The 12,898-nt window shown below is 53.9% G+C and overlaps 4 protein-coding genes across 4 annotated transcripts; 2 read left to right on the top strand and 2 right to left on the bottom strand.

The window, feature by feature from the left end:
* On the top strand, positions 1-2,074 carry PDE1 (3',5'-cyclic-nucleotide phosphodiesterase; the record flags this gene model as incomplete). The annotated part of the gene is made up of 2 exons (XM_032036006.1): positions 1-63; positions 578-2,074. The coding sequence occupies 2 exons, from the start codon at positions 1-3 to the stop codon at positions 2,072-2,074; spliced, it is 1,560 nt and encodes a 519-aa protein (XP_031885005.1).
* Positions 2,075-2,337: 263 nt separating this feature from the next.
* Positions 2,338-3,272, bottom strand: CGGC5_v007421 (Uncharacterized protein; the record flags this gene model as incomplete). The annotated part of the gene is made up of 2 exons (XM_032036005.1): positions 2,338-2,472; positions 2,529-3,272. The coding sequence occupies 2 exons, from the start codon at positions 3,270-3,272 to the stop codon at positions 2,338-2,340; spliced, it is 879 nt and encodes a 292-aa protein (XP_031885027.1).
* A 3,351-nt stretch (positions 3,273-6,623) lies between these two features.
* On the top strand, positions 6,624-9,119 carry trz1 (Ribonuclease Z 1; the record flags this gene model as incomplete). Its single annotated transcript, XM_032036003.1, has 1 exon — positions 6,624-9,119. One exon carries the CDS (start codon positions 6,624-6,626, stop codon positions 9,117-9,119), a length of 2,496 nt encoding a protein of 831 aa, XP_031885137.1.
* A 953-nt stretch (positions 9,120-10,072) lies between these two features.
* CGGC5_v007419 (uncharacterized protein) lies at positions 10,073-10,763 on the bottom strand (the record flags this gene model as incomplete). Its single annotated transcript, XM_032036002.1, has 3 exons — positions 10,073-10,092; positions 10,331-10,428; positions 10,492-10,763. 3 exons carry the CDS (start codon positions 10,761-10,763, stop codon positions 10,073-10,075), a joined length of 390 nt encoding a protein of 129 aa, XP_031885029.1.
* Positions 10,764-12,898: the final 2,135 nt, after the last annotated feature.

Here is a 12,898-nt window from a genome sequence, read left to right as displayed (position 1 = left end):
ATGGCAGACACGAACGGGGAGCCGGAAAAGGCTCGTCGGCCATCTCTTCAGGTCATTGTTCTGGTACGTCCATCTCATCTTTGTCGCCTTTTTTCGTCTTCTGTTGCTGCTGTTTATTGTCGTCACTCGTTATCATCCGCCGTCCTCCGCAACCCGAAACTGCTGCCCGTCACGTTGTCTGCCTCCTGTTCGGCCCACCGGCGCAATTACTTTCTTCGTTGGCTACACTCGACCGCCATTTCTCGTTGATGGGAGTCGTTATTAGTCGCAATGGACAGCCGCGCAGTCATCCCGACCCAACCGGGCGGCGCATACTCTGCCGTTCATGCAGTCGTCTTTATCGGGACCCAATCGTACCGAATAGGCAACTCATTCTGCAGCCGCGAGCCAACCCGAATCTGCAAGTGCACATCGGGTACCACGCATATCAGCAAACCTCAAGAAATACCTCAAAGATACTATGAATCTTGAGATCGATATAATGAGGCGCTGACCAATAGACTGCAACCTGTCGCACTTCACGGAATCCCTTCGCTGATATGCGTCTACGTCGTCGCACCCCACTAACCTGCTGCAGGGTGCTGGCGGTGGTCCCCAAGAAAACAATACGACCTCCCTGTTGGTTCGTTCAGTCGCTTCCGGGTGGACCAAAGGCTCTCTCATCTCTGTCGATGCCGGTGTTGGTCTCTCCGCCATCACCCGCATACTTGAGGAAACGACACCTCCGAGCCTTGGCAGGGAGGTTCCCCTTCCGTATATCCTTAAGGAAGGCCCATTTGCCGGGCTGGAGCTGACCGCGGGGATGCTCCCCCCGGATGCGCCGGTCCTATATCCGTCAATTATCGCGTCGTATATAACCAAATCTCTCATCGACACCTATCTCATCACACATCCTCATCTGGACCACTTCGCCGGACTTGTCATCAATACTGCTGGACTTACCCGCCCAAAACGCGTGGCTGCCCTGCCCTATGCTGTTGACGCCCTCAAGAGTCATATTTTCAATAACATCATCTGGCCTAACCTGTCAGACGAGAACAACGGCGCAGGTCTCGTAAATTTCACTCGGCTTGTCGAAGGCGGCTCACCGGCGATTGGCGAAGGCGAAGCCAAAGGCTACCTCGAGGTCGCCGACCGCATTGCGGTGAAGGCTCACGCCATCTCACACGGCCACTGTGTCGAACGCCACCCTCACCGCGGCTCGACGTCCTCGACTGCGACGCCACTACGTTACGGTTCTGTTGACGCCGCCTCCGTTGCATCGCCACGCATCCTTCCCTACAACATCGCCAGTACAGCGCGCAACCACTCCATTGCGCCGGAACCTCAAGCAAGCATCTGCGTCGTCGATTCCTCAGCCTACTTCATACTCGATCTCGCCACGAACCATCAGATCCTCATCTTCGGTGACGTTGAACCAGATTCGCTCTCGTTGTCCCCCCGAAATCATTTTGTATGGCAGGAAGCCGCCCCCAGAATCGTATCAGGCCAACTCGGCGCGATCTTCATCGAATGCTCCTACGACGATTCGCAGTCTGTGGACCGCCTCTTCGGCCACCTGAAACCCAGCTTTCTGATCGAAGAACTGGGCAATCTAGCTCAGGAAGTTGAAAATGTCCGGGACATACCTCATCCATCACGCAAACGCAAACGGGTGGCCGATGCAGACACCATTCCTCGCCGTAGGACAGGCGGGGCGTTCGGCCGTTTGGCTAGCGGCGACGAGTCCCCTATCAGCCCGAAATCGGTAGCAAGACGCGCTGTGTCCGCAGACATATCCCACGTGCCGCCACTCCCGCCCGCTGCGACATCTGTGGAGAGCTCCCATCTTACTACGCCCACCCAAGAGCTGTCGCTGAGAGAGGCGGAGCTCGGCGTCAGCGAGTCTGAAGACGGACATCAGACGGGCCTTCCCCTGAAAGGCCTCAAAATCGTAATTATTCACGTCAAAGAGCGTTTCGACGGACGCAACACAAGCGAAGTAATTCTGAAAGAGCTGCGGGCCCACGAAGAGGTGGCCCAACTGGGCTGCGAGTTCATCGTCTCAAAGCAAGGGCAGAGTATCTACCTGTAAAGCCAGCGTTTGTAATGACTTGGGCCCGAAGGAAGGGAGGGAGTATGACTTGCATGAAAAACGGTCAGATACCAGGTTATGCCTTTCTGGAGTTTGGTCTTGGGGTTGACGGCATGGGTATATACCGCGTCCTTGTATTTCCATTTCTGCATTCTATATATCCGCCGGACGCCTCCACGGGCCGCCGCATGAGTTGCTGTGTCATGACTCTAGTTGCCCCGTCTATATGTTCTCTCATGTGTCGTCATTACATCTCAGATAGTCTATTGTCCGTTCTTGATCTTCTCGTAACCCTCCTCGCCGCCAATGTTCTTGTCCCAGTCCGCGCGGGGAATCTCAAGGACCTCGGTAGTACGGCCGTACGTGATGCCGCCAAGTCTGCTTACCGGGCGGAGAACCTATTAGACGTCAGCATCAGCATCCCTATTAGTGATGAACGACTACAATAACTCACCGTAGGATCAATGATATTCCTCTGCTCGTTGATGGCATCCTCCCTGACCCAAAAGTTCTTCCCCTCAATGATACACACGACGCCGCTCTTCTTCCCCGGCGTGGCCCTTGAGTCGTACTCCTTGAACGAGTCCAGCACGCCCTCGATGCTGAAGATGGCCTCCTTTACGCGCGCGGCCTTGACGTGTTTGCAGTCGGACACGGGGGTCAGGCCGCTGACGTCCCACTCGCTCTTGCCGTAGGGCGCGTTGACGCTCGTGGCGTTGGCGGCCTCGAGGAAGCCCTCGGAGATGATGTTGATGACGCACTCCTTGCTCTCGAGCAGGCACTTGAGCGAGTCCTTGGGCTTGTCGACGGAGGCGGCGAAGCCGACGACGAAGAGGGGCGGGTCGTGGTTGACCATGTTGAAGTAGCTGAAGGGGGCGAGGTTGGTGACGGAGCCGTCGGCGGAGCGGGTGGAGAGGAAGGCGATGGGGCGCGGGACGACGCCCGAGATGAGGAGCTTGTAGTTGAAGCCCGCGGGGCGGCCCTCCTCGTGCGGGTCGATGGAGACGTGCGCGGCGGCGGACTGGCCGAGGGCGTTGGCGCCGGAGCCGTATTTCCAGTCCGGGTCGATGGTCTTTGTGAAGCGGACGTTGAGGGAGGGGTCGAAGGGGGGCCGTGTCGCCTCGACGGACTTGAAGTCCGGGTGGGGGTTGTGCGTGGCAGAGGAGCCGCCTTCGAATTTTGTGTTTTGCTGGGCCATTTTGGAGAATGCGCGGCGGCTGCGGAGAACGAGGGACGGCGATGGGCGGGAGAAGGGTATCGTGGGGAGACGGAGGAGGAGAGGGCGGGCGTTGGGCAACATAGCTTTATTTGCGTGGGAGGTTATGTGGGTTATATATCGCGGGTCACGAAACGGGGAGCGGGCGCGAGTCAATTCTGCGATTGCGGGATGCGTTGGAGGAACCCACTTTCTCTCGAGGACGATTGGAAACACAACACGGAAAGGCAGTCAGTTCTCAGTTGGTGTCCCTTACTGATGCTTACCCATTACCGATAGCTGCCGGCCTAGCTTCTCGGATGGTGGAGTCGACGCCGAGGGGGGCCAGATGTGGAGGGGCATGGAGGGGTTGAAGAGGTGGTGGCAGGGTTCGAGGAGGGGCCCTTGTCCATGATGCAATTGACTTGGCGGGCCGGATTTGGGGTTGGTTTAGGGTCCTTTCTGGTGCGAAATCTGCTGTCTGGGGGATTTGAGATGCGTTCCGGCTTGCGAGAAGCTATTGCCGTTGACAAATTGGCCATTGGTAATTCGTTCCGTGAGCTGGGATTCAACCCGGGCTGAGGCTCGGGGGATGGAAATCGGAACTCGGAAGACAAGTGACAGGTCGGGGGCCAGGACAGGAACCTCCACATGGACTTCAATGTGGAGATGCCTGGACGCCGGGTGGGGGATCATGGATGGCGGGATGTGATGGCGGGATGGCTCGATAAGATAAGGTTGCCTCGACCTGATAGATGCATTGCTTCGGGAGCGGCCTACGGCACTGCAATAGGCCCAGACAGGCGACTAAAAGATCGACGGAACATCTGAGGATCGGTATCTGAGAAGACGCCTCCGTCGCTGCTGTGTTTTGGTTGATGGCAAATTGACTTCACCACCACACCACAAAGAATTCTGAGCGCGTGATTCTGAGTTCGAGATGCAGAACATGGCCAGTTATCAAGCGCGACGGGTGTCTCTTGTTCGCATGCCCGCGTTGTTGGGGTTGGGCTGCAGCGGCGAGATGAATGTCTCAACAGCGGCCGCAGGCGGGGAGGGGGGGCCACATCTGGTGGTTAGCGAGAGTCGTGGGCTGTTTTCTCAAACAGCATCGAACCAGTTGAGATGGTGCGTTGAGAGACGGGCAGAGACAACAACGTTCCCCGAGTGGCCATGCATCGTTATCGAGGTTACACGGTTATCAACAGAGAGGAAACCGCCCGTGGGGGGGAGAGGCACGGAACCTGAGACGGCATTCTTTCGATTCCCCATTCGGCTCAGACTCGGTACGCCCTCAGCTTCGCAAACACGTTCCACCCCCGCCATTCCCGTCGTGCCATCGACACGGTGCATGGCCTGATGGGACCGTGGGCTCGGCCCGTTATTGGCCTTGTTTCTCCATGCAGGTGCTTTGCAAATGTGAATGGAATGCCGCCGAGTGGCCGCTTGCCAGGAACTGTCGGGTATCGATTTTCGAGGGAGAGATGGTGAGGTTGCTGATATGCCGTCTCAACAGATCCAGACTCGAGTATAAGTAGTCTGGTCTCGACGCTTTGAATCCTCAGTCGATTCAAACTCAAGAGAACTTCCACTTGAAAGCACACCCGTTGCAACTATCCGCACTCCCAAGTTTCAACAGCGCCGAAAATCATCATGAGCGCCATCCGATCATCCTCATCAGCTCTCCTCCTTCTCGGCGGTGTAGCAACACTCCCCGGGGCTGCCTCCGTCCGCAGTCACTTCCCACAACGCATATCGGCATCAGCTCCGCTTGACGCGGAGCTGGGCTACCTGCAACAGCCCCTCGGCCCCGCAAGCAGCCGACCCACGGCCTCCGCGGCGCAAACCACCACCAAGCGCAGTGCCGCTCTGTCAACAACATCTCTGGGTTGGCAGGGTCAGGCGTTGTGACTGCATCGCACAGCGGTGCAAGTCGTGACGATGGCAACGATCCCTTCGCGGCCCCGTGTGCATGATGAGTCCCAACCTCGTCTCATTTCTGCGCGGGAGATGGTTGCGGTCGTGCTGAGTCGGAATCAGCAATACACGTCCGGGGCGTCAAAGACTTGGTACACGATGCCGGCACATCGGGAAATGTGATGATGATTTGGCTTAGGAGACGGCGTCAACGGATATGAAATTGGTTTTGGTGGGGTAACGGGATATCCATGGTGCAGAAGTGATTTTGGGACCGAATATGGCGGTGGTGTTTGGCGCAGGTATCGCTTCAGGGTTGAAAAGGGCGTTAGATGTCATGGTTCGAATATGACTTAAAAAAAGAATAGGCTTCTTTACCTCTATTTTCAGATCCCGACTTGGCTTGTTCAATTGCATCTATTCTACCTAGTGTTGGGTACATTCCTCATGTTGATGACTCAGCTCAACGCCTCCGATAAGCCCTTATCAGCGGCGTTGCAGGGATACCAATGGAAGGAATTTTTTGCGTCAACAGCAGCTGCGTCAGGCCGCCCGTTGTCGATTCACTCGCCGATGCCGTACAGCAAGAGTCACTCGCCGTTGCCGCGATAGTCAGAACTCGGTTCCACTACCCGTCGAGGTGTTTGTTTGGCTCTGGCATTGGACGTGCAGTTCTTTGGCCTTCTCCAATGTCTTGATATCCACCAGCGGGTTTTTCCTCAAGACCCTCCCCTCCCTTTGAGCCTCGCGCTCCACACTCTCTTTCTTTTCCCCTTCTCCATGCCTCTGGGACGTGGACGGACGAACGTAGGGCCAATTTTTCGTCGCCGCACGCCTCCCTCAGCACCTCGTCCGTTTTTTGCGAAGCCCCTCGGAGAGAAGCCACTCGCGAAACCGCCTTCAGCTCCTCGACCGAGCAATCGCGACGAAGCCCCACGACCTACCCCTCGACCTACCCCTCCTCCAGCAGCCAAAGTAGCATCTGCGCAACACCGCGCTATCAAGCCAAAAGCCAGCAAAAACACTACGACGCCGAGAAGAAGGTACGCGGGCACAATAAAACCCGAGCAAGCTTCATCATCGGGCGGAAGTAGGAAACGCCTCTGGGACTTGGAGCCCCGACCTCGACGACCGTCCGAACCTGATAACGTTGACGATTTTCTGTTGGAAAAGTTCGATTTCAAACGTGCTCCCAAAGAGCTCATTGCTTCGATCGAACGTTTGTGCTACAACACCGGGCGATTTCACCTGTCAAAGAAGGAGAGGGACGTCTACACAGGCAATCCAGACGATTTTGGTGGCAAGAGCGCCTACCTGATCCGCAGCGACTGGAATAGAGCGACACCGGGCCTTTGGTTTCTACGCTTCTTTCTGCTCACAGGGCCGCCGATACGAAAATCCCCTGTTCCCTGGCAACCAAACGAGCGTGCTGCAAACATGACGAACCACGTCCAAATTACTACGACCCCGACGGCGGACACGGGCGGCAGCTTGCTGTTGCACTTTGACCATCGGAGGTATCTCTTTGGACATCTGTCAGAGGGTACGCAAAGAGCGTTGGGTCAGCGCAAGGTCGCCCTGGCAAAGTTGGAAAACATGTTCATGTCTGGTCAAACGAAATGGGAATACACTGGTGGGATGATTGGTATGATGCTCACAGTCGCCGACGTCCTCGAGGGCAGTCGGAGGGAGATTGAGGCTCAGAACCAGGCCAGGAAGCAGTCCCAAAAGGCGTTGCTGGAGACGAAGGGCCCTGAGCGCATAGAGATTCATGGAGGCCGCAACCTTACCCACAGTCTCGCCACGGCAAGGTATTTCGTCTTCAGGAAGGGCATGCCCATCCATTCCGTTGAATGCCACGACGATCCAAGGATTGCCAATCCCGAAGCCACCACCCCTGACTGGGAGGATGATGCCATTCAGGTCTGGAAAGTCCCTGTTGTTGCTGGTGAGCCTCAGGCCAGGTCCCGTAAGAGGAGCCATGAGGTCATGGCTGCTGAGGATGAGCAAGTGGCGGCTGATCACACGGCCCAGCCCACGCTGACTCCACAAGAGCACGAAAGGCTCAATCGCGAAGGTGTCGCCGCTGTGGTGGAAGACATGTTCAACTCAGACTGGAGCAAGGACACTCTTTGTGAGACGAAGCTGCACAAGGTTTCCCTCCCCGCCACCATTTTCGTGAGAAAGAACGGGCAAATTGAGAGGTACAAGGGCCCTCTGCCTGGCGATAAGGGGCCCGTCCCCGATATCGATGTACTCGTGCGATTCCCCTGGCCCGCCACTAAAGTTGTACGCCTTCCAGACCCGAAGCTACCGTCCGATATGTCTGTTTGTTATATTGTCAAGAACAGAGGTCGTCGAGGAAAGTTCAATCCGCAACTCGCCAAGCAATACGGCATCAAGCCATTTGAGTTCAAGCATCTAGCAGCTGGAAAGACTGTGAAAGGTGCAGATGGTGTCGATGTGACACCTGACATGGTGTTGGGTGAGCGAATCAAGCCATGCGGGTTTGCGTTGGTTGATATCCCAAACTTGTCGGCAGTGGAATCTTTTCTTGCAAGGCCAGAATGGAAGAACTCTAGCCTGATGGAAGATGTGCCCATCTTCTACTGGCTTCTCGGTCCGACTGTCATTGACGATACCCGCATTCAAAACTTCATGAGGGAGAGGACCGATGTGAACCACATCGTCTTGGCCCCACAGACAAGCCCAAACATGGTGACTATAGAGTCTTGCGCCATTTTGTTGGCAAAGCTACGACGAATCGACCCAGACCGCTTTCCTCTCCTCAACTTTGACAACAGCGTTCGAGACCTGTCTTTCATCGGCCCGAATGTACAAGCAGGCCGCGTCGGTATGAAGACAATGCTCTCGCCGAGCTTCAGCATGAAAGACGACGAGATTCTTCCGTTCCCGACGTTTGAAGAAGCCGGTGCAATTCCGGAAGAAGTCCTGGCACTCGCGGATGAGGCAAAGGCCGCGATCAAAGAGCCCAAGTTCATTGCGGAGGTTGAGCAAGTTGAGAAGGACATCCCCAACAGAGACGCCGAAATTATACCCCTCGGTACTGGGTCCGCTCTGCCATCCAAGTATCGCAATGTTTCTTCGACACTCATTCGCGTGCCGCAATATGGCAACTACATTCTTGACGCTGGCGAAAACACAATGGGTCAGCTGCGACGAGCTTTCCTTGCTGACGAACTAGTCCAAATTCTTCGGGATCTTCGTTGCATATTCATTAGCCACATGCACGCAGACCACCATCTTGGCACAGCGAGCCTACTGCGTGCATGGTGCGATGCCACCGAACATCTCAGCCCTCAACCTAGGCTTGTTATCTACTGCCCCGTGAGTATGCGTCTGTTTCTACAGGAGTATGGTCGCATTGAAAATATCCAAACTGTCAACGGTCGTCGCATCGAGACTCGCAATGTTGTTTGGCCCAAGGACGACGCCAAACTACCCAAGGACGACTCAACGAGGCTCGCCTCTGCCGTCCTCGTCCCCGTCAAACACTGCCAAAACTCCTACGCTCCCGTCTTCAGCTTCCCCTCGGGCCTGAAGATCGCCTTCTCGGGCGACTGCCGACCCAGCGATTCGCTCGTCAAGGCCGGCAAGGGCGCCACCCTCCTGATCCACGAGAGCACCTTCGACGACAACAAGAAGGGCGACGCCATCGCCAAGAAGCACTCCACCATGTCCGAGGCCCTCGACGTTGCGTACCGCATGGGCGCCCGCCGCGTGCTTCTTACGCACTTCTCGCAGCGCTATGCGAAGGTCCCCATCACCGAGAAACGGGAGACCGCGGACGGCTCCGACCAGGCCGTCCTGCTCGCCTTTGACCAGATGCGCGTCAAACTGGGCGAGTTCCGTCAGGCTCAGAAGTTTTTGCCTGCGATCAGACTTTACTTTGAGTTGACTGGTGCGGATTAGATAGATGGCTAGATGTGGAAAATGAAAATAGAAGGCATCTCCAATCATATATTGTCGTCCACGATGCTAGGCCTGTGGCGTGAATTTGCATGAAGTCGAATATCAACAGCTAACTAACACAAAGCTATACGGCTCGTGGGGCAGAGACCTTACCGAGTAAGGCACGTCCGCATCCTTGACCTTTTCCATTATTTGCAAATGGGAAGATGCCGGGTATTGCAACAGTCTCAAGCTGTACCATATTCTATAGTGAGGGATATCGAAGTTCCCTAGGTGCTTAAGCAGCTTGCTAGTCTGTTCAGTGCCGAATGAGTGAGATGACCTCGCCCGCCGTTTGATTGCTTCTTTGAATGGTTGACTGAAGAAGGAATGGAAAAACTCAACAAGATCCGACGCATAAAAAGCAGCCGAGGCGACAACAAAGGCCGTGGAAAAGGCCGCGTGTGATACGTAGGTGATTGCAACGTTCACGTTCGAAAGTTCCCGGATTGGTCTGAAATAGAATCGGAATCTGAGTACCTCAGATCGGATTCGGTTTCCTTTCAGAACCAAAGCTGCCTCCAGAAGCCCCCAGGGAGTATCGTGCTTGATATGCTGTGTTAAACAAAGGCTGCCTCCTACCATCCCCGCTTGACTCGGCCCATCATGCACTCGGCCGGATGAGCTGTCAATGGTGAAAGTTCCCATCCAGGCCTCCAGGTAGTTGCGGTTCTCCGACTTGTGTGCGATTTCCGGGAGTGCATTTCCCCGCAATTTCTGCTTAGTCTTAGCCGCAAGATGGAACGACGAAGATGCGTGGCTTTGATGCAGGATTTGATCGACTATGTTGCTCACGAACGAGGCATTCGCAGCTGGGAGAATCAATCCGCCGAACGCAATTGCAGCATCGACGGCCACATTCAATCCGCTTTTCATCAGCATAAGCGGCATCGTGACGTCTTGGTATACCGCATCTAATGACTGAACTTCTTTACTGGCGTGTTCGAGTAAGGTGATGGTTTCGAGGGAGTTTGATAATGAGCTTCTACGACTCAAAGGCAAAATCTTGTCCAACACGTTTTCGGAGGCTTCTGGTGGTAATTCTCCGAAAGCAAGTAGCTTTGGTAATGACGATTCCAGGGGATGTTGTGTCTGAGGCGCCGGCAGAGTACTCATGGGTTTCCGCTCAATGTATGACTTTTCCTGCGCGTCTGCTATCTTATCTGGCGTACCCTGCATTTTCTCCAGAGCGTATTCAATCTTTTGGGCCCGAATTTGACTCTCGTCGTATCTTGTTGATTGTTCTTGTATCATGACAAGTTCATTTCGCCTTGAGAAGGTCCGTGAGTCGCCAGTATTCTGATCATAGCTTTCGAATGTTTGGTTGACATACCTGCCAGTTACTGAGAGCGCCGCGGTCATAGAGGAGGTAAGACGACCGATGCGCACGGAGGTTTGGTTGATATTGTCAGCCTCCCCAGCCCATCTGAGTCTCTTCACGATCAACTCGAATACGCTGTCCTGAGGGAGTTCCTGACAGTTTTCCAACACCTTGCAAAGGTACCTGAACTCGTGATCAAACAGTGCTAAGAGGCTTTGGATGGCGGGCAATTGTTGTCCTTCGTAGATCAAAGACGGACAAGACTGGAAGTCCTGAAGCCACATCTTGGTGTCGTGGATAATATTGGTGGAGGCGCGTATCTCAACCAGTAACCGAGTCTTCGTTGACGGTGCATTTTTGCATTTGCTGAACAATTCGCATAGCTTATGACCGACCTCTCTGGAAAACAAGATCAGCGGCACCGACTACCGCCAAGACGTTGGCGATGACGGAAAGTGAGTCGTTATCGGCCATGTAATGATGGAGTTTTGCGAATCAGATTGTGTGTGTATGATGGACAGATACACTGCTAGCAGCGCTGGATTGGGAGGAGCAGGCTTTATCAATCCAGAGTGGGTTGTAGGATGCGTTGCTGGTTGCTGGTCTGAGGGGCGCAGCACTCCGCCTCCGCGCCGGCTGAGTACACATGAGAGATATGAGAGGCCAGCAACCAGGTCATGTGGTTCTCAGGTATGCAAGATGCAGGTCTTTGGAGCAGGCTTTCTGGTGTAACGGTAGAGGCCTTCTGCCCAGCCAATCGCAGCGACTTTGATCAATTGGCAAGCTTTGTCTCAGTGAAGCGATACGGAAGATTTGTGAGCAGGTCAAATTTTCTAAGTCGAGTTTATAGATGTTCATTAATTCTTTTTAGCATTCTGTTACATCAACTCAGAGATACATTTACGCAGATCTTACAAAGAATGCTCTGCTTAATAGCCTGAGGCACTGGCCCAGGTAGTAATACTCTTACAAAATTATTCTTGAATCACTTTTGTTGCCGATGCTGCCCAGAGATCTACATCACAACACCAAATTAAAGGGAGTTGTGCACTGTAGATATCGCTGGGTTTGTATGGTGCTACTGCCTGCTAGTATCTTCTTCGTCTCACTACAGGTTCAGATCTCAGCTAGCTCTCGAAGTCCTACACAATTAAAACTATTTGAGAGCATGTGTGTGCTGCACATTATGTCGAGGGGTGCGGGATACTGAAATTCATCCCAAGTCTTTCTAACATAGATACTTTCCTTCGGATACCTTAGATACACCGCAGAGCACGTAAGATTATCCGAGACAGGAATCGTAACCTGATCTTCGTTATTATCATGCTCAGACAGATCCTTGGCTTCACAACAGTTCAAGGTGATATCCTTTTTTGAGCCAGAAGGCACATTGTATAGAAGCCCTCCACAGACTTTAGCTTGGTTGCTTCCATCTGGCGAATTCTCCGACTTTCTGATGGCCATGATCATGTTGTTCTTGTGTCGAGGGTTGCGTCGCCGGCCGCGATCAGCCCCACGGCCGAGTCCAGGCAGTCGCGGCGGAACGTGATGGTTTAGTTCAGCTCGATTGCACGTAAATGGCGTGATTGACATGGAATTCATCGCGGCTTGAATATTTCGAGTGGTCTCCGTCAACTTGATGACTTCTATCTTTGTGACGTGTAGTTCTTTCCGAACAACGAGGTCATTCTGCCTACGAAATTATGAGTAGGTTTTGTCAGATGGGACAAATATTCTAGCCATACCTTCCACTCACGGACAAGGCTGCAATCATTGAAGTAGTTAAACGATGAAGCCTATTGCAGGATTGGGCGATGGTTTGTTCTTCGATGGCCCACCGGAAATTCTTTGTCAATTGATTAAACCAGCCACCGCGGAAAGTCGCTCGAGAATCATTTATCATGTTGCACAACAGGTCGAATTCTTGTCCAAAAAGAGTAAGAATTGTCTTGACATCCGGAAAAGAATGCCCATCTGTAGCAGTGAGGGTGGAATTTTGGTGATCGTCGAGGTATATACGGGCTTGAGCTATTGTCGATGTAGACGCTAATAGCTCTGCGAGGAGAAAGGCCTTGGCCGCCGGGGCGTTCCGGCATCGATTGTACAGATCGCAGAGCTCTTTTCCGTTTCTGAAGACGACATCTGCAAGGCCTATGACTCCTGCGATGTTGGCGGTCAAGGAAAGAGCGTTGCTGTCGCCCATACTCCTACTTTTGACGGGCGCAGGTGATATTTGAACGAAATGATGGGCGAGAATGATGGAAATGCCAGAAATGGAGGAAGCTGACGTTGGCTATTATGTGTGCAGTCATCCTGAGTGCCAGTGGCTGAGCAGCATCAGACTATTGCCAAGATAGTACATCGTTGGTCCGGAATTTGCAGGCAAGAAAGTGAGGCGAGAGCTTTCGTCCAATTGCCG

The sequence above is a fragment of the Colletotrichum fructicola genome (assembly GCF_000319635.2).
Source record: "Colletotrichum fructicola Nara gc5 chromosome Unknown KSG_Nara_v1_contig04, whole genome shotgun sequence".
Lineage (NCBI taxonomy): Eukaryota > Fungi > Ascomycota > Sordariomycetes > Glomerellales > Glomerellaceae > Colletotrichum > Colletotrichum fructicola.
The sequence above is the reverse complement of the archived record's forward strand: the minus strand, read 5'-3'. Positions and strand labels throughout refer to the sequence as shown.